Genomic DNA, 27,066 nt, shown 5'->3' with positions numbered 1-27,066 from the left:
GTAACATTTTTCAGTGGTAAAATTTGTGGAGAACCCTAAACAAATTTGTTTGAGGTGTAAATGTGAAGTGCAGAAGTAAAAATAGGTTGTGTATGATGTTTTTTAGAATGTCAGCTAAGAAGGAAGAGAGAAATGTGAAGGTGGTTAGAAGTGAAATGTAGGGTCAGGATATGGCTTTTCTTATTTTTTATTTTTATGTTTTTGGTGAGGAAGATTGGCCCTGAGTTAACATCCGCTGCAGTGTTCCTCTATTTTAATTTTGTATGTGGGACACTGCCACAGCATGGCCTGTTGAGCAGTGTGTAGGTCTATGCCTGGGATCTGAACCTGCTAACCCCAGACTTCTAAAGCAGAGTGTGAGAACTTAAATGCTACACTGGCCCCTTTATTTTTTGTATTTTAATCTTGAAGATTGAGAATATATATCACTAGTGATGTAAATGACCAATTAGAATAAGAGAAATTAATGATGTAGAAGAACAAAGAATGTAACCATAAGACCAAAGTTCCAGAGGTGTCATAGGATGTGATCCAGAACACAAATGGGTAGATATTTTGTTTGTTTGTCTGTCTGTCTTTGGTAGAAAGAAAGATGTTTCTTCCAGGATCTTGAAAAGGAAAAGGGAGATAAATGTTTACTGAAAAAATATCATTAGAAATGCTTCTTTAGGGGCCAGCCGCATGGCCGAGTGGTTAAGTTCACACACACTGCTTTGGCAGCCTGGGGTTCACCAGTTTGGATCCTGGGCACGGACCTACACAAGCTTATCAAGTCCTACATAGAAAAACTAGAATGACTTACAACTAGGATTTACAACAATGTATTTACAACTTTTTTCAGGGGGAGAAAAAAAAAAACAAGGAAAATTGGCAACAGATGTTGGCTCAGGGCCAATCTTCCTAAAAAAAAAAATACTTTATTTAAATTATTCTCAAGGAATGATAGCTAAACTCAAGGCTGTTTTTCACTTTGGAAAGAGTCATATATTTCAGCATTATAAAAATTAAAATTATTTGATTTATAAAATAATTTAGTAGAATGGGAGAAAAGATAAACACACAGTCTGATATTTACCAACATGTGTATGGCACAAAATAAAGGTAGTAGGTAAGAAAATTAGGAAAGAAATTCTAGATAAAGTACAGACAAATAGAAACAAGACTTGAATCTGAGACTTTTTATTCCAGATCTCACACTTTTTCTAATATAATTCACAATGTATTTTGCTTAAACTTTTTTGTGTGAATATTATAATGTTTAGCTAAGTATTTCTATACAATTTTTCAAGAAATGACTTGATAAGAGAAGTTTCTAAAAAGTCCATCCATACAGGATTTGGGAAATATTTTTTAACTGTGATGTTGTTAGTTTTGCCATTTTGTGACAACCAAACTTATAGGAGAGAGATTCAGTTTAGGGATCAAACTATCGAACTTCTAAAGTATCTTTAGTTAATTAGTATTTTTAGTCTCTGATAATGTCAACTGATATAAAACTAAAGTGCAGATATAATATCCCTTTGACCATCAAATTGCCATCTTTATTTATATTTTGGAGTTCTGATATAATTATTCTGCAGGCTGTATATTCCCTATAATTACCTGCCACCTGATTGTTAGCTATTATTCATACATTCATACAACAAAAATTCATACAACTCTATCTCATAAAGACACTTGCAGGGAGAAAACAGGTACTCATCAAATAATCATGCATTAATGTACATTACAACTTTGAGTGAAATGACTAATTACTCTAAAATATGGTGAAACAGATGTTTAAGAATAAGTAATTTAGAAATTGCATTTTTAGTTAATAGAAATGTTTTAATTATGTAATAAGTGTGTTGAAGAAACATTAGATTCCATGTAAAGAAGAATAAAAGAATTTTATTCTCTCTTGTCACTACTTTTGAATAAGCTCTATCAACTTTCTGTTCAGTATTACCACTAAACATTGGTTTTCTGCCAGGTGCTGTGTCAGATATTTTATTTTCTATATTTATTTCACCCTCACAACATATGATGTAGTGGTTTTCTTTTCTCAATTTTACAAATTAGGAATTGCAAGATTCATAGCTACTATTCAATTTCCTGAAGGTTTCTCAACTGATAAGGGTGGGAGTATGGATTGGTTTCGAGGTCTGCCTGACATCACAGCATGTGCTTTTACCGAGTATAGTACACTTGTAAAAGAGGAACAAAGTGCTGTGAGACTTCCATCAGAAACCAATAACAATAATATAATTAGATATTATCTTATTATATGTCTCTTGATTGGCTTCTTTCAGATTCCAGAAATACTGTTATGTTGACTCTTATAATATAGCAGATAAATTTACCTTTTTGAGTTAGAGTTCATGTCTAGCCTAAAGTGTCTACTTTATTTCAAGGCTGCTAAGATATAGGATATATATACATATGAAGATTTTTTCATGGTTTTCTACCCTCTATCTAAAACTATTGGATATTTTTCGCCCATCTACTTGAAACATCTTTTTTTCTCAAAGCCCTGGTTAAAATATCTAACTGACAGCCATTCTGAAAAACTACTTAATTAATTAATTATTCTCAGTGAGTGCCCCATTAATTGAATTGCTATTCATGTACTGCTTCCCACTAAATTTGAGGTTAGGTTTGGTATTTCCCTGCCTGTGCCTACATATGTCTCTCCCAGAACTACTAAATCATTGTCCACTTTCAAAATCCCCTTTCTCCTCATAGACTTAATATTAAATACATCCTGAACCTTATAAGATGGAAGGACAACCTAAACTGCCCTGTCCCTCAAAGAAGGCAAAATATCATTTTTAATATAGCATTCCAACTGAGAATAGTAAGGACAGCTACAAATATACCCATTTAATCAGATATAAAAAAAATCATGGAACAATTAAAAGTACATATTATAGGTCAAATCACCTGAATAGAATTTCAGCCATGGAAATGTTAAGGATGTGAAAATGACAGACAAGGATTCTCACTTTCATTTGACTATGTCTGCTTCCATCCTCATGATTTCATAAAATGCTTTATGAATTAAAACTATGTCATAGTTATGTTCATTACTTTTTTTTTTTGAGGAAGATGAGCCCTGAGCTAACATCCACTGCCAGTCCTCCTCTTTTTGCTGAGGAAGATTGGCACTGAGCTAACATCCATGCCCATCTCCCTCTGCTTTATATGTGGAATGCCTGCCACAGCAATGACTTGATAAATGGTGTGCAGGTCCATGCCCCAGATCTGAACTGGGAATCCCAGCTGCTGAAGTGGAACGTGTGAACCTAACCGTTAGAACACTGGGCCAGCCCCATATTGGTTACTTCTGTTATTTAAGGCATCTTAATTATTTAGAATTTAAATACTTAAACTCCTCAATTACTTAAAATTTCCCATTGTGAATTTTAATTAAATATTCATCATACCTCCAAGTGAGGCTTAGAGAGAATTAGAACTCAGAGATAAAAGTTGAAAGATGTGACAGGTTAAAATCCTTCAAACAAATCTCTCATCCAAGAACTGTGGTTTCCGGGTGGCCAAAGAGTTAAACAAATGACTACTTCAAACTGCTTCATATCTTTCATGCTACCCTTTATAGATTCCTTCTAACTTCTCTCACATTATCTGCACCCAAACAGAGCTAGCTGTCATTTTCTATGTTTTTTCATATTTAGTCATCCTTACACAAGTTTTTCTTGCAATCTCAATTGTCCCCTCCCACAATTGCCTACATCTCTCAAATGCAATCTTCTCTATATTTTTCCTTCTATTGCAATTCAGATATAGTCTTTCTCTTTTGCCATCCTTCCCTTGATTGTAGCTGATTTGTACAAATCTTAGAACTCCTTTAAGGTAAAATATATGACTTATTACCCTTTATATCCCTCTTCAGACTGAGAATAAAACCTCGGATATTATAAATCTAGATATCTACCTTTTATAGAATGAATGCACGTAAGAAAAATGTATTAATTTTGTTTGTAGAATATTTTATACCAGTTGTATTTTATCTATTTCCAGACTCTTACAGGTGTATTTTTTTCCAAATATAAGAATAAAAGACATTGTTACCACTGGTGATATTTAATTCTATTATTTTTAATTGGCAAGGCTGCTATTCTTCCCTGTTTTGGAAGGAATGAATTGAATTGCTTGTATAACTATTCTAATTTCTAAATAAATATGGCTCATGTGCATAGATGTATTAGTTCTATACATCTGCAGTATAATGTGAAGAAAGAATGAACATGAAAATGTAGGGCGTCAGTGTAGTATTGCAGAACAAAGAACACTTATTTGACTTGGATTCAAACCCATGAAATTCTTAGCCCTTGGAATCTCAATTTTATCAGTAATAGAAATAATAATTTCTCATATATTGTATTATTGTGATAATTATATCTCATGATATTTTTGAAAGCACCTATTACAGTATCTTGCCATTTTAGACATCCCAGGGACTCACATAGCTAATTTAGCCAATCTCTGTATGATTATTTTTCATGAAAAAGATTGACAAAATAGCATTGTGTAGGGGAGAAAGACATTTCCTCTCCCCAAATGGGGGTTCGTCTGGCCGGAGAACGAATTAAATTCACATGAGACAGAATAGCAAGAGAAAATTAAACAAAGCTTTATGAGGAACCATGGCCCGGGGCCTTTCTTCCCGAAGGAACAAAGGGCACCGAAGAAGTGGGGTGCACACAGTGGTTATATACCCCCAAACAGGGTGTTTCACATGTGATTGAAATGTCCCTCCCACAATAGTCACAAGATTGCCCTGTCAGTACAGTGCTTGATGGACACGGCAGGTAGTGGTCTGCTATCTCGGTGGGCGTAGCAGGAGGCAAGTCTATCGTCTGGAGCTGGGTGGTCACAGGTGAGCGCAGCAGTCAGTTCCTAGCCTAAGGAAAGATGCTTAATCCTTAAAGAAATGCCACAGTTGGGAGGGGGAGGGAAGTCAGTTACAGGAGGTTACCAGACTAGCACAATAAAATGCAGATTTAAGTCCTTGCCTTTGGTATTGATTAAGAGTTTTTAGAGAGAAGGTCATCTCCTTTCTTCTTCCTGGTACAGAGAGGGAGGCACCTTTACAGATAGAGATTTACCTTACAAACGTAAATGTGTCCTAACAAAGGGCAAGTTCCATTCCTCAGAGCCTCCTTCCCTGTCCCAGTTTATCAAAAGCAATCAGCCTCAAATAATCCTGATGCCAAAGAGACATATCTTGGGGTGCCCAGTTTCAGGTCCCCACAATTGTATATCTTCTTTCTTTTTTGTCTTTATTTATTCTCTTCATTTGAGTAATAATAATGAAATTACATGCTGTGGTCTTTTCCAGTTTTCAGTTGTCTTTTGCATCCAATTATTTTGTACATCAACCCTTTTCTTGCTAGTTGTTGGAAGTATACAGGTCCATTGAGTTGGATATATCTAATGAAAATAGGAGATGTTACTCCACATATGCAGACTGGTTTTAAAATTTCCTTGATAGGTATAACCAGCACAATCACACATTTGTACTTGAGATTTGGAAGAACTTAAGTAAATATAATCTAATTTAAAATTCATCTTAGTTTTAATTATCCGATGACCATTGATTTGCTTGTTGAGTCAACCCACTCTCCCCATTCATCAAGAAATATTATCTCTGTTCTTTATAGTGTACCAGCCTTTGTTTTGGCTTTTCCTCTGATTCTATTGCTTCTCTGTAATCTGTTCTGTACACAAAAGTTGGATGATTTTTTAAAATACAAATCATCTCAAACTCAACACCTCATCATGGCTTCACAGCACATTTATTAAAACAAAAAAAAATTATCCATACAGCTGGCTATAGTGATGTGCCACATAATGATGTTTTGGTCACTGATACTCCTCTATACAATGGTGGTCCCATAAGATTAGTACTATATAGCCTAGGTGTGTAGTAGGTTTATACCATCTAGGTTTGTGTAAGTACTGTAGGGAAGGAAGAAATTTTCCTCTGCCCTTGTAGGTTCTTCTGGATGATCTAAGAATTAAATTGACATGAGACAGATTAATAGGATAAAAACAAACAAATCTTGATAACATGTATACATGGGAGAAACCCAGGAAAACTTGTGAAAATGGCCTAAGCTCTCACCTTGAAAACCATCCTCAGCTAAAGACAAAAGAAGAAGTTGAGGGTGGGGAGAGTCAGGGACTTCGAAGGGAAGGAAGGCAATTCACAGGTAGGTGAAAAGGAGCAAACATTTGGAAAACAAATGTTTGGCCACACAGAAACAGAATAACACAGAGGGGAGCCCAACAAACAACCTTTTATAGGTTCCTTCCTGTCTACCACCTAGTTCATGTTATATTAAGGTGATAGTCCACTTCCTGAGACAGGCTCTTTTATCTGAATTCTTTAGACCATTAAGGAGGAGGCAACGAGAAAAAATTTCTGAGTCTTTTGTTTCTTAAAAATAATCAGCCTAAAATAATCCTCATTTTAAAGAGACACATTTAGGGGTGGCAAATTTTGTTACCCTTCAGTACACTCTGTGATATTCATACAACAACAGAATCACCTAATGATGCATTTCTCAGAATGTATCCCCATTGTTAAGTGATGCATGACTATATTTGTTTCTATGTGTTTAACTCTTGCCTGTTTCACCAGATTTTTCCCTTCTCCCTGCCTGTGTCTCAGCAACATGCCTTTCTTTCTGCAATTCTTTCCCCCAGTCTTCATGTAGTTGACTCCTTCTTGTCTTTTAGGTCATAATATAAATGTCCTCTTCTGAAAGAGGCCTTCATTGACCAGGTACCAGGCACTCTCTATTATTCCCTTTTTAAATTTTCTTCTATCCACTACTGGACGTTTCCTTTCTTTGTTAATTTGTTGGCTTATTTTATCTCTTCCCTTTAAAAATGTAAGTTCCTTAAAAGGAAGATTACTTATGCTTTTTACCTTTATTTCCTCAGCAACATAGTGCCTAGCACATGGTAGGCATTCGATAAATATTTGTTAAATGAGTCAACAAAGAAATGCATGCTTCTTGTTAGATATATTAGCCCATTTTCTTAATTCAAGAATTAGTACATCTCATGTCATTCTGTAGAATGCCATAATCTCATTTTCTTCTTGTCCCATTTTAGCTTTGGCATCCTTCTTGTTCCTTAAAACTTCAGAGATGAAAATTTTCTGTATATCTTGGATACACTTTCTCAGCATGTATGATAGGCTTTAAGGGTCATAGAAGAGCATTATTCACAGTCATATTTGTGCCTGTTACGCTGGCGTCTCCCTGCTGCTCACAGCATCTGTTTCTTTCAGGGACTGTGCTCCTCAGCTTTTAGCATTCCCATCACTTCGTCTGTTATTTATTTGGAACATTGGTTTCAATTAGCCATTTGGATATTTTTTAAACCTCAGTACTCATTATACTTTCCATATCGTCCCCGGCAGTTTCTCATTCTGCATGGATCTGCTCTTGGCTCTTAAAATGGAGTCTCTGTTCTGATGTATTTACCTTTTCAGCCTTTGCAAATGTGCATTCTGGTGCAGAAGCTCTATAAAAGCTATTTTTGAACTTTTTCATCTTTGGAATACTCTAGTAGGGAAAAGGGCCAGGAAATCTACTTCATTTTCTTCCAAATGCCACTGAGTCATGTATTTCTTGTCATAGTAGCAAAGTACTACCATCATCAACTCCCTGTACACATGTATACACACATACAAGCACACACATGCACACAGACACATTATCCATTAACAGCACAGTGATTTGTTTAACTTTGAATCAGATCCTCTTTCTCCATTACTAACTTATAATAAATTAGAAAATAAAATGCAAACTTCTTACAATGGCATACAAGTCCCTAATTTTTGAATACTTAGTATTCTCTCACTGCCTTTTTGGACGTACCATCTTCTTTTCTGTCTTAGATTCTTTGTATTTTGAGGTTCTCTCTAAGTGGAAAAGTATGTCCTCAAGTCTTCCCTTGACATGTTTTTTTTCACCATTCAGGAGTCAGCACAAAAATCTTCTCAGAGAGGATAAGCCAATGTGAAATAGGCTACTCTCAACAACCTAGGCATTATAGAGGAGTAAGAAATTTTCCTCTACTCTTCTAGGTTCTTCTGGATGGTCTAAGAATTAAATTGACATGAGACAGATCAGCAGGAGAAAATAAAAGAGTTTAATAATATGTATACATGGGAGAGACCCAGAAAAACTCACCACAGTGGCCAAAGCCACCACCTTAAAGACCATCTTCAGCTAAAGACAGCAGAGGCTGGTGGGGTAGTGTTTTAGAACTTCAAAGGGGAGGAAGACAATTCACTTGAAGATGAAAAAGCAAATATTTGGTAAATAAATGTGTGCCATGCCATTCAGAGACAGTGGGACGTGGAGAAGATTCTGATCTCTAGGCCCTGTCTGGAGTCTCCCCCACCACACCTACCCCATATTCTTTGTAAATATTTCTGGTGATAGCTCTGTTCCTTTTAGAGACCATTTATCTAATATTTTTAGGCAGTTAAGAGGGAGGTTACAAAAAAAACTTCCTGAGTCTTCTGTTTCTTAAAAGTAATCAACCTAAAATAATCACTATTCTAAAGAAGCGTATTTTGGGGGAGCAAACTCTGTTCTCCTTCGGCATTCACTGTCTTCTGTATTCGTGCCTTCATAGTACTAACAATTCTGAAATCACTGTTCTTACTGCCTTGGTATCTCTTTCCTTCCCTTGATCATTTTAGCAACCAGAGGAATGCCTGGAATGTATTAAATTCCTAATACAGTTTGTAGAAGGAAAGAACAGAAGAAAAAAAGAGAGAAAGAGAGTGAGGAAAGCGGGGGAGAGAAAGAGAGAGGGAGGGCGAGAGGAAGGAAGGAAGGCAGGCAGATAACGTAATAAATGTATTATTTAAGTTAAATTCTGTATTCCCTTAGATACATAGATTTGTAGAGCTGAAATGGACCTTAAATGTCTTGTAGCCCAGTATTTCCTTTTTGGGATTTCCTGGAAGAATAATAATGGTCCATTATTTTCATAATTTCAAAAAACTTAATTAAAATTTACCCATGACAGGGCCTCACGTGCTAACTAAAGTATCAATTTTCTTTGCTTAGCACTATAATTTAATTAACCCAGTGATATATTGGTTGCCTCATGGTAATTAGAAGAGCTGATTAGCAGGTTCCATGATTGATTTTTTAAAAAGAGCACACATTTCTTACTGTGAAAGTGATTTAGTTTATTTGAAAGATAGAAGTTCTCAAAAAAAGAATGATTTCTTGGGGAAATATAATGAAAGTAGCATTTCATGATGAAAAATTTGAGAACCACTAATTCAGTCCAAACTCTTCATATGAGAAGTGAGGAAACTAAGGCAAATTGCCTATAATTTTATTCCTAGTTTCAGCAGAGCCAGTACTGAACCCAGAACTAATTTCAGGACAGTATTTCTTCTCATGTTGTATATAGCTCATATATGAAGTGGTGTTTAAAAATGATTGTAAGTAATTATGTTTTTCAAAAAGCAAAAGTATAGATTATTCGCATAATTATTATAGATCACTTCACTGGGCCAACTCAAGAAAATGTACTAGACATAATTTATATATACAATTCTGAGATCACAGAATAATATTGTCTGTATCTCATTCTTTTCTACACTGCAAACCTCAGTTTATGTTATTGACTGGCATATTATTTTTTTTATTCCATTTTGTTTCAAGACACATCATATGAAGTTTTATCTTAATTCAATTTTAGAATTTATTCACTTGTATATAAAGGTATTCTACTCTCTATCAGGAAAGCCAGAACTGCACAGATTCAGTGACATTTTATAGCAGAAATCATCTTTCTGAAAGGAAAATGCAATTTTTGAGAACATATTTTGAAATGTACTAGCACATAAAGAGACACTAGGAGCTGAGAATTTTGGCAGATAGACTCTGTAGGTGATGTTATGGCATGACTGGGAGCTCTGAGAACCCCTGATGTCCTCCCAGTTCTATGCAGCCTTCTGGCTAGTGACTGAAAGTCTGCAACATGAGTTTCATCTTCAACAAAAACCCTTGATTGACCTTGTTGTGAAACATATTTTTAATTCAACAAAGAATTCTACCTACCATTTTGAAAAAAAATTGATGAAGCGGGTCCTCATAGATATGGCATTGGAAAATAGAAAAATGACTACCAGGGAAAATGAACACATATAAGATTTGTGTGTTAAAAAATCAAATATTTTCTAATTTTCAGCTTTGCTTTAGAAATGATCCCAGGTAACCACATTTACAAATTACTAAAATTTTACTTTTTAATTTCAAGAATGCTTTTTATGTTTTTCATTGGTGGAAATAATTCATCCTATTACAATACTACTTTCTTTTTAAGAAACTCATTTGGTTCTGAGAAGTGATAAGAGAAATAGAAATAAAGAAAATTGGTGATACTATTGCCATTAGTTTAATTATTATTCCAGAAATGTGGAATTCAAATATGTAAATTCTACTCTCAGAATGTAATGTTATCTTTAACGAAAATACATATTACTTCATAGAAATATAGAGTACATGAGACTTTGGAACATAGTTATAGAGAAATAAAGTGAAATGCCCAAGTTATGTTGAATAGGAAGCAGTATGTCACCAAGATTAAGAATACAAGCTATGGAATCTGACAGTCTGAATAAAAGTGCCAGATCTTTCAGGTCTTTTATTTTTATATCCCATTCTTTCATTTTATTAAGATTTTAGCTTATTTGTCACTATGTGTTTCACCACTAGCTATTATATTAATCTGTCCATTCTTTGTCTTTCCCACTTGAATGTAATCTTTCTTAGGTAGCATAGTGTTTGTACTACTCACCTCTAGATCATTCAGTACCTGGCATAGAGTGGGCACTCAATAAATTCTTGTTGAGTCAATATCTGAATGAACGAATGAATAAATGAATGAGCTAAGACAATAAACACTAGAATGATTACATGAATGAATGTCTTAATCAAATTATTTACCCTCAATTATATAAATTATAATAATATCTGTTGCATATGATTGATGTGAAGATTAAATGTAAAATGTTTATCATGGAACTTGCATGAAGTAAGTGATCAGTAATTGTTAGAGGCTATGATTATTAGGACTTTGCATCAGTGAGGAATAGTTGCTGAGGACTGATTGATCCCTGGGTCTCTGGGGCAAAAGTCCTCATAGAAAGCATGTACTCTCCATGAACAGTTAAATTTATGTGAGAGTGAGAAAAGAAAGATTCCTCCCATGAAATTTTCTGAACGTTGGAGAAGTCCTTATAGGTAAAAGTTAAGAACCAGAAATTTACAGAAGCTGTGTTCATGCCAAAAAAGGATCCAATTTAGCAACATGTAAGAAGCCTCAGGCATGATAATGCAAACCTTGTTACTATTGAGCAGTGCATAATTTTCCAAGTGAAATTATATTACTAAGAACTGTTTTATGGGGAACAGCCTGGTGGCGTAGCGGTTAAATTCCTGCACTTGGCTTAGGTATTCCCGGGGTTTGGAGGTTCAGATCCCAGGCAGGGAGCTAGCACCGTATGTCAAGTCACACTGTGGAGGCATCCCACATAAAGTAGAGGAAGATTGGCACAGATGTTAGCTCAGTGGCAGTCTTCCTCAAGCAAAGAGAGGAGGATTGGCAATAGATGTTAGCTCAGGGCCAGTCTTCCTGACAGAAAAAAAAAAAAAAAAAAAGAACTGTTTTATGAGAGAAAAACTATAATAGTTAAAGCAGGAAATAGTAAGAACACAGAGGCATCATATGTCAAGCTGAACTTGAATTATTTTATTTATTTTCTTTAAAGATTGGCACCTGAGCTAACAACTGTTGCCAATCTCTCTTTTCTTTTTTATCTGCTTTATCTCCCCAAATCCCCCCAGAACACAGTTGTATATCTTAGTTGCAGATCCTTCCAGTTGTGGCAAGTGAGACACCGCCTCAACGTGGCCTGACAAGCGGTGCCATGTCTGCACCCAGGACCTGAACTGGCAAAACCCTGGGCCGCTGCAGCAGAGCGCGCGGACTTAACCACTCAGCTGCGGGGCCGGCCCCATGAACCTAAATTATTAAAAAAACAAAAGACAGTTTATTGGGGTGTGGTGTGCAATTTTTCTGTATTTACAAATGAAACAGGTAGGAAATTTAGTCTACAGACTTGGATGGGCAAGAAATATCACTGTGTTCTCTTAAATTCAAATAATTTGAGAGCCTCCATTCAACCTGACAGGATGAAAATTCTATCCAGGTCATTGTGGAGGAGGGTACAAGAGACATTTTCACCTTCTTCTTCCGTTGAGTTGCACAAGAATCTAGGGAGCCTTTGTAGTGCCTGGACAGTGGGGAGAAAGGCACCCAGTCATAATTGTTAAAGCCCGCAATTCCCATGAAGGCAGATGATCCTCACTTGCCTTGACAAGCCTGACTGAAGAATCTTAGCCAAAGGTGAGAGTTCCTGGACCCTTCCAGTTTCCTGCGATGCAGCAGGGAGGGTGTGTATGTCATCTTCATAACCCCTCCTCGGCCTCCAATTCTACCTCAGTCATTGCCCTTCTCCTGTCACTTGAAGAATCACCTGAAGAGGCCTAGGCTGCCAGGAAACAAAAGCTATGGAGAGATCTTAGAGAAAATTTCCCTTTTAGCCCTGCAAAACTATCTTCTGCTGAGCCAAGGGAATTGCAAGAAGGACCTGGAAACAGACATGGATTGGGGAAGGTGGTGATAGGGGAGAAATACAATGAAAACAAAACATAAATAAATAACTTGCATGTTGATTCAGACACAAGTGTTTACATTCTGTATTGTACTGGGGAGGCTAAGTAGAGGTGTACTCATTTCACAGGAGTTAGGATTGTGGTTTTGGGATTATGCAGTTTGGGTCCAAATCCTAGCTTTTCCACTTACTAGCAAAGTGAATCAGTGTATGTTTGAAGCAGCTCTAAGCTTTAATATCCTCAGCTCCTAGGTACCTTTGAGGATGAAATGAATGAATCAGGACTGTGTTGAGAATATAACAAGTGCTCAGTAAATGCTAGTTGCTCTTTATAACATGTTTCTTTAAATAGTTCTGTTCATTTCATAGTTCTACTCATTTCAAGTAAGCATATTGGAATGCCAAATAAATTTAAAGTGTCTTTTTCACCCGTATTCAGAAATTTGGGGAGCTAGAAAGACACCAGCCCACAGATGAGAGCAGCAAGTGTCCATCAGCCTTATAAAAGTTAAAAGTATAATTCAGAAAAATGATTGGCTGTTCATATTATTACCTGTAGTTGGAATATACCAAAATCATCTGGGTAGATATAAAATTTTCAGATATTTAAAACCACTTTAATGATTTAGAAAACTTCTTTTGCTTTAATTAATCCTTTTCATCAGAAAGTCAACCAATTAAAATGCATATGATCTTGATCAAATAGAACATTCTTACTCAAAAAAGCCTTTCAGAATCCAGAGATTTTTTTATTATATATATTATATATATAGTTAGTTTCTCTCTCTCTCTTTCTCTCTTCGCCCTCCCATATGTATATGTGTATATGGTCTCTATCTATAAGTCTCTTTCTCTTCTCATATATTTGAGAATATGTATATTCTGTCTGTCTATCTATCTAAATAAAAGCATGAGAGAGAGAGAGAGAACTGAATTTTCTACTTTCCATTTTATATTTTCTATCATCTGGAAAAACAAGGATGGGAAAAGACCAATAGCTCAAAAAACCTAATTGATAATTTGAGAATGGTAACTGTTCAATCTTTGTTGCCATTTCTAGTATTTGGATACAATACAAAGACCAATAAAGTCTTGCTGGAAGTATCTTCAATTCAGGTTTCTACGGATCGAGGCACTGTTAAAAAAAGCTGGCATTTTTTGGTGTGTCATCGATAGATTTAATTCTCAATATGTGTTTTCTTCCTCAAGTATAGAACATAATGTTTTATAATGAATAAAGGGCTAAACTAGGATATAAGCTGTTTTTAATACTAAAAAGAAAGCTGTAGGATTTAAATACACATGGAATGAAAGGCCCTAGCACACCTCATTCAACTTGTCTTCTTTTTATTTCTCATGTCATTAAAAATAAAAGCTTGTATGAGTTTTGTCTAGATGTTCTTGTGATGTCATCATGCCTACTCTCTGTCTTTCCATAAGTTTTAACAGGATCTATCAAAGCACACTTAGATTAAAGGGATCAATATTTGTTAATAGTTTTTACTTGCTTGGTAGGCAGAAAATTTTCAGAGTCTCTAAGTCTGAATTACTTTCAAAGTAGTGTTTCAGATAATATCCAGGATGCCTGGTTGAATTTGAACTTCACATAAATGATGGATAATTTTTCATTATAAATGTGTCCTGAGTACTGCACAAGATATACTTAGAGAAAAAAATGTTATCTGACATTAAAATTTAACTGAGTGCTCTATAGTTTTATTTGCTAGATCTAGCAACCTTATTTCAAGGTTCTCATAGTCATGTAGTTGAGTCAGTTAAATGTTAGCCCTGCCTTAAGTCCTTATATCTCTAATACTGTCTCCACATTACAAAAATTTCAATATTTCTAAAATGACAATCTTGTCATATCAAACTCCTGCTAAATATCCTTCAGTGATGCCTCATCTTTTCAAGCTCAGTTAAAATTTCTTGGCTTTTCAAGCATTGGTCCCTGCCTTCCAAATCTCCTATTGCTCTCTCTTCATTCCTGCTATGACAAATAATTTGCAATTGCATGAACATGTCTTGCCTTTTCCCCTGCCACGGCTTTTTTTAAGCTATTTTCTCTGACTAGGATGTTCTTTTACTTCTCATGCATCAGGCAAAACCTGTTCATTGTTTAAGCTCAATTGCAATGTCTCTTCCACCAGAAGATCTTTCCCATTTTGGAAGCATAGCTAATGGCTTTCTAGCTGTTTTCGTAGTTCTCTGTGTATCCTTCATCAAACATATAACATGGGTCTGATTTTTTAAATTCATAACTGTTTACTTGCAAGGCAAAGATAGATATCTATATCTGTATCTGTATCTAGTTATATACGTATATAGATGTGTGCGTGTGTGTGTGTGTTTGTACTTGATACATAGTAGTCATTTAATTCATGTGATTGAAATAAAAAAGAGGAAGGAGAGGGACAATGGAAAGTAATAAGTTTTGTAGTCAGATTTTTAAAATTCTACTAAACATAGAAAAAGCAAAAGTCCTCACTTTCCTTGGTGCAGAAAGGATGGGGAATGGAAAAATTCACTAAGCAAATAACATTTGCTTTCTCTGGAATGAATGCAAGATGAGGTTTCTTTTTTCAATATCTGCAAAGATGTAAAAGCACAAGTCCTTTGCTGAATCTCTTTGTTCGTATTTCATTCTTATTTTTCCTGCCTTACCAAGTAGTTTCTGCTCTAAATAAGATGCAATTTCTTTGTATTTAAAACACAAACTTATGTGTCTCTTCCCCAGGGAAGATTTGACTGAAGGGAGCTCTAATTAACCTTCTAATTTGTATCACCCAGAGGATCAAACTCTCTACTCCTAGATTAGAAAGTGTCAAAGAGAGTTGGCCAGATGTCACAATGTTAAAATAGATGGGTTTTGAGATCCTCCTTGGTCAGGTCTCCACACTATTCCTAAATTTTAATATCATCTATTTCTATAAATGAACTAAAAACCAAAACATATCTGAGGCCAAATATAAATGTAAATCTCAGCTGTAATTGTTATAGTATTTGTACCTTTGTCTTATTGATGGCATTAAAAGTCAGTCTTTTTACTTATTGTCTTGAAATAATACGTATTCTTTATAAGAAAGGAACTTGGCAGAGTAATTATATGAAGAAATATAATGGTTTACCTTTCAATATGGAAATATGTATTTCAAATATCCCAACATATAATTATATGTAAAAACCCAATCTATAATGTATAATATAGTTGCCTTCCCAGTTAATGGTAGGCTTTCCATGATAAGCTTTATAGGTTCTTACAATTTCTGAAGGTTTTTTTTTTCCTCTAACATGCTACTTTTCTAAGCCAAGAATGATACTTATTTTTTAAGCAAATCACTCCTTCTACTAATTAATTAGCTTCTATAGAATAAAAAGTGTTTTACAGAATGTATGATGCAGGAAAATAAGACCTTTTTTGGCTTGAGTTTCTTATTAGGCTGCTCTACTTCAGCATGTTTATGCAGATATTCACCAGTTGCTCAGCAACTTTTCTACAGTCAACACTACAATAGTCTTTCCTCCGTAATGTCACCCTTTCCTACCCATGCATGCCTCCCTTATACCCCTTCTGCTAATAATGAACCCAGTTCTTCCAATCATATAACAGTCGTGGGATCAGATATCATCTTATGATAAATGCCTCAACAACGAGTGTTCAGTGATCTTACTGCCATCTTCATACTCTTCACCAAAACATGTATTTCTCAAACTGCCCCTGTTATTTTTTGAGGAGAGGAAAACTTTACAATAAACTAACTTAAACTAAATAGTTAAGCAATTACTCCAGTATATTTATTTGCTCAACCAGAAAGATATTTGTCTGATTCTAAGAGAACAATCTTGAGAAGCCAATACCTAATCCTAAAGAGCATCTTTTTAGTAGCATCTCTGTACACAGAGAGAAAAATGTGGGGATAAAGGTAACTCCTTGGTTCCCTTAAATCATATCACATATATGAAACCAGTATTATGTATACTTTAGGCTTTAAAAAAAGAGGCGCACATACAATTAATGAAAAATAATGAACAACTCAGCCTCCCCAAGCTAGAAGACCGTTATAGAAGGAAATAGAGGATAAACATTCATACAGTCAGGTTGTTAAGGTAAGCAGGACTCTGGGACATGATGGGCTAGGTCAGCATAAAGCCTTCTCTTATTTTTCCTTTTAGCCATGATTGATAGAAGGGATAACCTCAAAGTTCCTTTCCCTTACTTCTTCTGCTTCTCCTTCACATCACCAAATATCGTCATTATGAATTATTTTTTGGGGGGAAAGTGTGCTGGAGAAAGGAAGAAAAGAGAAATGCTACCCTCATTTGAGAAAACACTAATGAAGTAGTGATTTTTATGTTCTTAGATGTTTCTTCCTCTCTGTTCTTTGCTTCTATTCTAGAACATGCAATATAAATTGCAATCATATTATAATTATGTGTTTTTCTGTTGTTTGAACATATCTGGACAGGTCCAATTTCTTACTTATATTTATATCCTTGAAAGTACATTTAACACTCAATAAATCTTAAAGATACAATAAAATGTTTATATTTTTGAGAAAAGAGAGAATAGTACATTTAGCCACATTCTTTCTCCCCTCATATATTTATTAAACTTTCAAGGGGGAGTAGGGGATACACATGTATAAGACATGATCTCTATTTTCAAAAGGTTATTGCTACATATTCATTATCATAGACAGCAAGGCTCTGAAAATGAAAGAGTTCCCGTTATAACACTTTGGAATAAGAACTATTTGGTATTCCTTTTTCCTATTATCACCTTTTAATCTTCCCTGAGAACTGGCAGCTATTCCACAAGACTTCGTGTGGAAGGAAATTGAACAAGTGTGTGTTAAACCACATTTTATTTGTTTAGGGGAAACCCAGAATGACAAATGCTTCTACTTTAGCTAAACGATAAGAGCTGCTGCAGGAAAGAAGTCTAAAAATGCAGAATTCTAGGAGATGGTTTTAGAAAGGTGTGGAGGGGCATTCTATTTCTTTTTCTTACTCTTATGAAATGTGACAAGGATGCTACGAATCTTATTTCAAAACCTGGGTCTTCAAGTTTTGTCAGTACTATGACTTTATGGAAGAACATTATGCTTAGTTACACAAGAAGGACTTCAGTTTGCATTTTGTGGATATTTATTCCTGTGAGTGGTGTGTGTGTTTGTGGTTGTGCACATTAAAATAAAAAATGACACCTAGGATCCACCACTACTCATAGTCTAGACTTCCAAAATGTATCAAAAAGAGTGATAAGATGCTGAAGCTTGATTCTGCAACTTCATTTTAATCAACTAGGTAAAGCAGGAAATGGTCCTTTAAGAGAGAATATCTTCAAAATTCTTACAACCTTCTACTTAAAGAAACTTTTCCCTAGCATGCAGTTACTCTATTTTTAGTGCTAAGAAAGGAGATGTCTATTCTCTCACATTTTTATGACAAAACTGATGATATTTAGTATAGCACATACATTTATAACACTATATAGCATATATACTATATAACACATATATTTACTATATACGTAATACATATGTAGTTTTGTTGTAGTTGACTAACACAGCACTCTCCATATGCTTTCTAAAGCTTTTGATATTTTTTATGTTTTATTTAGATAAAGATACTTATGCTCGTTTGGCATGTGGGCTTATCATAATTTTAGACAATTCAGAATATGAGGTTTTATCTTGCATGTAAACAACTTGAAAATACATATTTTGTTGAATATTCATTTTGTAATCGGTTATTTAATCATAGTAAGTGGACTTAGTAGATGTATCATTAGATCCTGCTATCATCACTTTCAGCTTAGATTGCAAATGTGTATTCTTTCACTGCATATTAAATAAGTAAGATTACTTATACTTGGTAATAACAAATTCACTTGCAAAACTTAATACTGGTTTCCCATTTAATGCTTAGAAATTTAAATTGAAATATGTAATGTAAATAGAAACATAAACAGATATCAATATGTCAGTCAATTCAGAAAGACAGGTTATATTTAAATTCTCAGTTCTATTTTTAAATTAGTACACACCTAATTAAATGAACTTACGATCATAAAAAACTTTGTTACTTAAATTACTGATTTTTTTTTTTGCTCTACTAAAACCAACTTCACATTTTAACACCTCAGACATCTGGATGCAGGTGACAGCATTTTTGCATTGTCATGTCACAGTTTAATTGGCAGAATGTTTTCTTTCTTGGAGATGCATCTTATAATCAAGAGTATCTTATATTCATTTAATTAATATTTTAAGATCATAATCTTGTGCGGTTTCAAGGTAAATGCAGGATTTTAATTTAAAATCAAAACTGTATAAGACCAGTATAGACCTACTCTTTAAAACTAAGTTACAAACTAATTTTTTCATTATTTGTTCACTTAAAATTCTAGTCAGAGAGACAAACTTTATATTAAGTAACAATTAATCAAAGATAGATCATTTATATTTATTCTCTACTTTAAGGGCTACTTTCTATTTCAGTTTACCCATCTGTTCACTACTTTGAATATTCATAGTACACATACATCCACCAATTTATACTGCTAAGTACTAAGTCCCTCAGATTTTAGGATACTTGAATTAGTAATATTTAAAATGCAAAATACTTAACTTATTTTTCCAACTGAAATATGTTTCCTGAAAATTGTAACATTAACATGCAACGAAGCAGTGGCTTTGTTTCGCCTTATCCATACTCATACTTCAATTAGTTTTCAAGAGTCCTCTCTTATTGACCTGTTCCTATAAGTTCCACCTAAGTCATATTGAATAAAAGAAGAAATACAACATACAAATTAAAGTATTAAATAGGCTAAAATTTATAGAATATCTAAATGATCGCTCAAATAGAATTGTTGCATTAGTTGTATTTAGATTTTATTTTGCTGTTATTTTGTATATTTTTTCTTTTGCATGTTTTCATGTTAAATATGTTCATTGCATTTTTCTTCATTATATATCATAATGCCACAGAATTTTTCACTTAGAATTATTGTGTTAATTAAACTTTGTTAATTAAACAAATGTCTCATTTGAAATACTAAAATTAATGGAACAGAATATATGTTTTTTAATATAAAATAATATGCCAAACGTAAATATCTAAAAATTACTTCTTTGAATATGCAATTATCTTTAACATGTACTTATATAATTGTATACATATTGGGCCATTTACTCATATCTCTAGCAATGTATTCTGTTCTTTACTTCTGTAATGAATTAGACAATAATTACAAAGCAACATAGCATACAATTTTTTCTAAAATCTCTGAGATAAAAAATCTAATTGAGGGGACAACCCCAAGGCATTGTGGTTAAGTTGACACTCTCCGCTTTAGCGGCCTGGAGTTCACTGGTTCAGATCCTGGGCCTTGACCTACACACCGCTTATCAAGCCATGCTGCGGCAGGTATCCCACATATAAAATAGAGGAAAATGGGCACGGATGTTAGCTCAGGACCAATCTTCCTCAGCAAAAAGAGGAGAATTGGTGGTGGATGTTAGCTCAGGGCTAATCTTCCTCAAAAAAAAAAAAAAAAATTTAATCCAAAAGAAATTCAAATTCAATCATGAGATGAGTTTTTATTTGGTACACTTTTTAAATGACTTCATGAATTATTCTTAGTTTCTTGCAGATATATTGTTGAAATTAAAAAGACTTCAGATACGTAATCTTTGTTATAATACATAATAAAATCCAAATTTAATATTCTGAGGATTACTATTAAATAAATTTGCCAATTTACACATGTAACTTTTGCCATTTTCCATTATCATAATTCCAAAGATGACATATAGTTATGATTTATAGAAGCATGCTTATATATGTGATCATTTCATTTTATTTTTGTTATGTTGGGAAATTTTTTGTTAAAGAATATAAATAAAATTATATTATAGACGTGTTTATATTGTAAACATCTAATTTTTAAATATATCTTAAACAATTTAATGACAGGATAATCTAAGTGTGATAAGCTACATCTTGTAAACATGATTTGATTTCAAACGAAGAATGAATTTTTCTGAATGTACATTTTATTCCTTAATTTGGGTTGTATGTATTGTAACATTTGCATTTAATACTGTGCTATTAAAGATAATGTTTACACATTTGTGTAGCATATTTAAATCTTTTAAGAGAAAGTAAAATATTATATTTTAATATTTGATTAGGTATATTATATATTTGATATTGGATTTTTGCTATACATAGTCCTAAGGCTTTTTCCAACACTTGCGATTACTTCATAAAACAGTAATGTATGCAAAAATGTTGAGTGTTTTTAAACTGTTAAATGGTACATTTTGACAATTTAAAAAATCTGTGTTTCACACACTGCCAATTTAAAGTGGTACCAAAATCAGTATTCTAAATTGGTCTACATTTTAAATAAAATGATTATACAATACATGATATAACTATATGTCATGAATGATTTTATTGCCTTCTAAGGGAAATCAGTGTTACTTCTTTATGGTTCTACTATATATATCAAGCATGTCTAGGTAAATCCATTTCACACTAACACTGTAAATTTTCCTATTTTGGGAATGATGAGAAAAATCTTCAAGTAACTCTTTCTTATGCAAATAAATCTTCAAATTCCACACTTTTTCAAAGTAGTGTTTTTGAAAGTTAAAAACAAAAGTATCAATTTTTCCTTCCTTTGGAATTACTGCTTGAAGTACAACATTGCCATGATGAAAATTATAATCATATTTCTTTTGTAAAATCTGTCCTCTTTGTTATTGTTAATATTATTTTAGCATTATTATTAAATTGATTCATTCGTTTATTCTTTCTTTTGAGGAATATTTCTTGAGCATCTACTATGTACCAGGCACTGTTCTAGATGTTCATAATTCAGCAGTGAATAGAAAATACAAGTCTCAGCCTTCATGGAGCTTGCGTTCTAGTATGAGGTGGAAAGAATATGAACATAAAATATAAGTAAAACGTAATAACTGGTTAGTAAAATATCTGGTAAAATAGACTGTGCTTATTAAAGAAATGGATTTTTCAATGCTTCATTCAAACATTTTCCCCTTTTCTGCATTTAAGAGAATAGTATTGAATCAACACCACCATTAGCCAGAAGTAGGCCTCTGTTACTGAAGATTTTAAGGTTGAGATTGCTAGCAAGTCCTGGGTCAAATGCTACCAAAGATCAATTCTAACTCTCAAATTTGTTCAGGAACTATATTTATCCCCTAGAGTCTTCAAGAAAATGGGTGTTTGGAATTGGTCTGTAGGTCTTGAAGATTAGTTACAGAAGCAACATAGACACATTCCCCAGAATTACCCCAGAATCATTGACCCAAATACAAAAAATCTTTTTTTTTTTTTTTTGAGGAAGATCATCCCTGAGCTAACTACTGCTAATCTTCCTCTTTTTGCTGAGGAAGACTGGCCCTAACCTAACATCCATGCCCATCTTCCTGCACTTGCCCATCTTCCTCTACTTTATACGTGGAATGCCTAAAACAGCATGGCTTTTGCCACATGGTGCCATGTCCACACCCTGGATCGGAACCGGCGAACCCTGGGCCGCCGAGAAGCAGAAGGTGGGAACTTAACTGCTGCGCCACTGGGCCAGCCCCCAAAAGATCTTTTGAGATTAATTGTAATGATCTCAGTGATGGAATATAACAAATAGCTACTCAATTTACTCCATTGTTAAAAGTAGGAACACTTAGATTTGAGACAAGAGTCCAAATTCCATGTTTTTATGCTTTTCAATTATATCTAGCAACCTATGTTTATAGTTAAATGGTTTCCTTCTTTAAAGTAATCCTGAAAACCTGGAAATTAGGATAAAGTTATGAAAAATTTTAAAGTATTAGTTTTTCATCCTGATTTCATACTTCCTTTCAAAAATGGAAGGTGCAATTAAATTCCCCAGGAGAATAATATGGATCAGGTATTGTTTTTGTAGTAATGAGCACATGGACAGCCAAGATGTCTGATTTGCCGTAAGGTCAATTACTGAATGTTAGTAGTATAAACGTGGTTATTGCTTAACCACATGATTAAAGAAAACGCTTACCAAATATTGGCTTAGTATTACTGGCAAATTTTCACAAAATAACTTGGATAAATATTCAGTAGCAATTTTTTTTCTGATTGATGCTTCAAAATATATTAAAAGTCTTTAAAATAATCTGATAATGACACTTCATTTACCCCTGGCCCTCTCAAAATATAATCATCATTTAATTCTTTGGAATTTCTAAGTCAAATTAAAACAAAATATGACAACTCAGGCTGGAAGAATTAGTAGCAGACATGTGCTTCTTTGCTTGCTTATGAAGGAGGGGCTCCAGGTTTAACTTCTTTTTTGACTTTAAAGCAAAAGCCAGAATTACTAGTCCTAATAATCACCTGCCTACAGTACAGCAGGAAAAAAAAATTAAAACAGAGCATGTCAAACCACGTTAAAGGATATAACTACTTTCCTCTTGCAGGATGGTTAAAAGATCCATATGTGTTTTTGTCTAAAATATCTGATTATACATTATGGACAGAAGTTTGAAATGCAGTTTATTGAGAAGGCAAGTATATGAAAATGTATACCACTCATTGGCTTTAAAAAATATTCGGAAGTTTTCTAAGTAGTACCTGACTATTATTCCTAATTAGTAGCTGTACTTCCAAAATTCAATAATTTTTTTCTTGTTAAGCATTTTAACTGTCAAAATTCTTTTAAATATATCTTCATTCAGTTTCATGTATCTGTTATAAGGTTACTTTTTTTTTCATTATATGAGAATTATGTACAACCAAGGACAATCTTGTGAAAAATTTAAGTGAAAGTAAAAAGAAGACCCTAATTTAGCACCTTTAAAACATTTTTAAGTTATCGTGAAACTTTAACAATGTCAAGAATGTGGAGAGATATATACCATGAAATGCTTGTGAGATATTTGGAAATTTTCAACCATATTTTAAACCTAGTTTTGTATGAATAAAAGTTCCGTGCTAATAATTTTCAGTCATTTCTAAATAAAATGATTTGTTTAATTAGTTGAAAATTGGTTAATCTCAAATTTTACTCTAAAATAGTGAAAAATATTACCCAACTTCCAAGAACAACGCAGTAAATTCTAAAGTATATATAGTTTAGGACATTGAATATTTTGTCATGTTGGTTGCTTTCTGACAAATGAGGTTAAGATAGACATTTACATAGAGTAGTTATTTCAGAGTTTCATTTTTGTAAAATCATTTTGTTTTCATTTTGGCTTTGATTTTAAATTCTCCTTTCTTCACTTGCTTGTCTTGAAAATAGAAATTTTGATATTTTTCCCAGAAATTATGATGAGATATGGCACAGACTATTCAAAGCATACTTTTGAGAAAAGTGTGGTTACATAGTTACCCATTCTGTGAAAACTTTTCACTTGCCAGGCATTTGTTGCTAAAATTCATCTGTAGATAAATAACAAAGAAAATTGATTCAAGACCCCATAAGGGTTTACAATTTCACCTTTTGCCCACTAATGTGTTAGAGTTAAAATGTGGTGTATTTGTGTGTAATATCTATTATTGGTTGATTGATACAAACCAACCATCAGATCTGGTTACTTCACATTTCAGTGGTGTGTTTGTGTTTTGCCTCTTCATGTTGATTATCCTTAAGGTAATAGAAGGGAATATAATTTATTAAACTTATCAGAAAAAAAAAAAAACAAAATTTAAAAGAAAAAGTTAGCATCTAGTGCTACTGTGTCCCACAGGTTCTTCTACATTGACCCACACTACCTCCACTGGTGAGTTAGAGGAGCATAACAGGACTACCACTGGTGCTATTGCTGTTGCTAGCACATCTGCAGATGTTACTGTATCCAGTGTTACAGCTGTCACCATCCATAGAATTTCCGAGGAACAGCGAGTGCAAGTTACGAATCTCAGAAATTCAGGTCTGGACCCCAACACGTCCAAGGACGGGCTCTCTCCTCACGAAGCAGATACACAAAGTACAAGGAGAAGACCAAGAAATGCTGAACAGATAGAAAGAACTAAAGAGCTTGCAGTTGTTACTCATAGAGGTATTGGATGTTATTTTCTTGTGCTCATTTAGTTACAGCCAAAGCTATGTTTTGGTAATGATTCTAATTAGAGAATGAGCCAAAAGAGAGCCAAGATGTAGGAAGTGAAAGAAAGAGTTCAAAGCAATTGAAAAATAGAGATAGTAACAGCCAAAATGTGAATAATTTGAAAGCACAAAAATTAAAATAAAAACCAAGTCAAAGTGCAATGCAAATGTTGGAGGGAGGAGGGGGTAAAAATAGAAAGAGAAGAGTGCATAAAAGGGATAAAAAAACAAGTATTAAATATCTATTGTTTATTATATCCCAGTTACGATGTTGAGATAACATGAAAATAAAATAGCCAATTTCTATTAATAACTGCACATATTTACATATTGATTTTGTAGTAATTTCCAGTATTTGCATGAGATTTTTGTTACACAAGTGCTAACTAATGATTGAGAAAACAGATCATCTGATTGGGAAAAATAGAAACATTATGTCTGGTGATTGTTTTATATAGCTTACTCTTCTATTTCTAATTTACCTATGCCTGACCCATATAATTATATTGAGAACAAATTTCTCTTTTTGAAAAGGTAACATCTATTCATTGAGATTATGGCTCAAAATTAAATATTCCTTAACTTCCTAATTTAATTTTTAGAGAAAAAATAGCACAAAGCCAAATCATAATGATAATTTTCCAGTCAATTAATATAAGCCTGCCTTTTATAAAATTAGGAAATATAGCAAGCATATTTTCCTTTTTCTTGGTAGCAGGGTTCATCGAACAGTTTAGGAAAAAATCAGTGTGGTGTCAAAGGGAATCATAAATATCAGTATATGCATCAGTGAAAATATTCATTAATTGAACATATTTCAAGTACAAAATATCTACCCCCACTCTATTTCTAATTCATCATCATAAATTCTCTAGACTGGCTATACTTTATGTAGTGTAGTTAGGCATGATTTATGCAGAGCATGATATAAGTAATGGAAAACCATTCAATGCTTAGCTCACACTAAAGAAAAAATAAGTTGATTGAAAATCATACAGAAATATCTCAGAAGCTTACTTTCATTAGAATTCATGCTGAAAGTACTTACCTTAATTATCTTTAGTAAGAAGCATTCTAAAATGAATTTTTAACATTTAGCAGTGTCCTTTAAAGGATTAAGTCAAATCACCTTGCTTCTCTATTCTCTCTTCTACCATGAATATTTCTCCTCATAAGACTATTAAAGATCATAATAAAATTTGATTTGCTTAATCAAGTAGACTATTTTTTTTAGTAGCAGTAAATAAAAATGTGTAAATATTACTAAACTATTGATTAAGGAAAAAGCCACATCTCTTTAGTTTTTTTCACTCTCTTTAGAAAATTATGTGAGCTAACTAATAGTGAAAAACTCCCCTGTAATCATTTCATCACCCATTGAATAGTAGGTGGGTAATTTTCAGACATCTGTTTATTATAGAACTCAACAAATAATACAAATACCGCTTTAGCCAAAGTTTACTACCAATTGATTTGAGGAACTCTGGAACTACAAATTAATATTTTGTAGAACTAGGAAAAATAATTCAGTTTGAAAAGAGAAAATGTAGTTGTCAATTATTAATTAAATAAAACGATTTAAAAATTTCTCAATCTAAAATTTTGAAGGACATTCAAGTAAATTTCAATTAAGCATCAAGATTACTTCCTTGGTAAATTCCAAATCAGTGCTCAAATTTTCTCAGTTGTTGTCATAATCTCCCAATGCTATTTTAGAGCTAATACCCTAATACCTGTTTCATCTTTCCTCATATTCTTTCCATAATAGTGTTTATGAATATAATATTCATTTAATGATTCCATGTACTTCGGAAATAAATATTTATTTCCGAATATTGTTATTGATATTTAAATTATGTGTCTGGAAAACATTTTGAATGTTATATGCATCGTTTTTAGTGACTTACTCTTTTATCAAATCTCTATTTTAATTAAAATTGGACCTTCTGACTCTTCAATAACCTACTACTATTTTAGTCGATTTCAGCTGGCTAGTTTTCTATTGTATTTCAGACACAAACTACTAACATTTTTGGCAAAAACCCCTATCAATGCTAGAAGTAAAGGAAGCCTATTATCCTATGTCTATTAATGTTTTTAAAAACCCTGAGTATATAGCTGTATCTTCAGGCATAAAACAGTCTTTAAAGTCATAGCAGGACCAAATTTCTCAATTGGAATTGGCTGCCAGCAAAGCAATACTCTTTTTAAAAAT

General features: G+C 33.5%; 1 protein-coding gene across 7 annotated transcripts in view; it reads left to right on the top strand.

The window, feature by feature from the left end:
• Nucleotides 1-27,066, top strand: part of CSMD3 (CUB and Sushi multiple domains 3) — a 1,172,992-nt gene that overhangs the window by 447,125 nt on the left and 698,801 nt on the right. For 3 of the 7 annotated variants that reach the window (XM_070630871.1, XM_070630869.1, XM_070630870.1), the window contains exon 7: nucleotides 24,493-24,804. The exons of the other annotated variants lie outside the window; for them this stretch is intronic. In XM_070630871.1, coding sequence (XP_070486972.1) covers nucleotides 24,493-24,804 — 312 coding nt within the window. The remainder of the gene's footprint in view (nucleotides 1-24,492; nucleotides 24,805-27,066) is intronic. 7 annotated transcript variants of the gene reach the window in all.

This window comes from Equus przewalskii, chromosome 8, assembly GCF_037783145.1.
Source record: "Equus przewalskii isolate Varuska chromosome 8, EquPr2, whole genome shotgun sequence".
Lineage (NCBI taxonomy): Eukaryota > Metazoa > Chordata > Mammalia > Perissodactyla > Equidae > Equus > Equus przewalskii.
The sequence above is the reverse complement of the archived record's forward strand: the minus strand, read 5'-3'. Positions and strand labels throughout refer to the sequence as shown.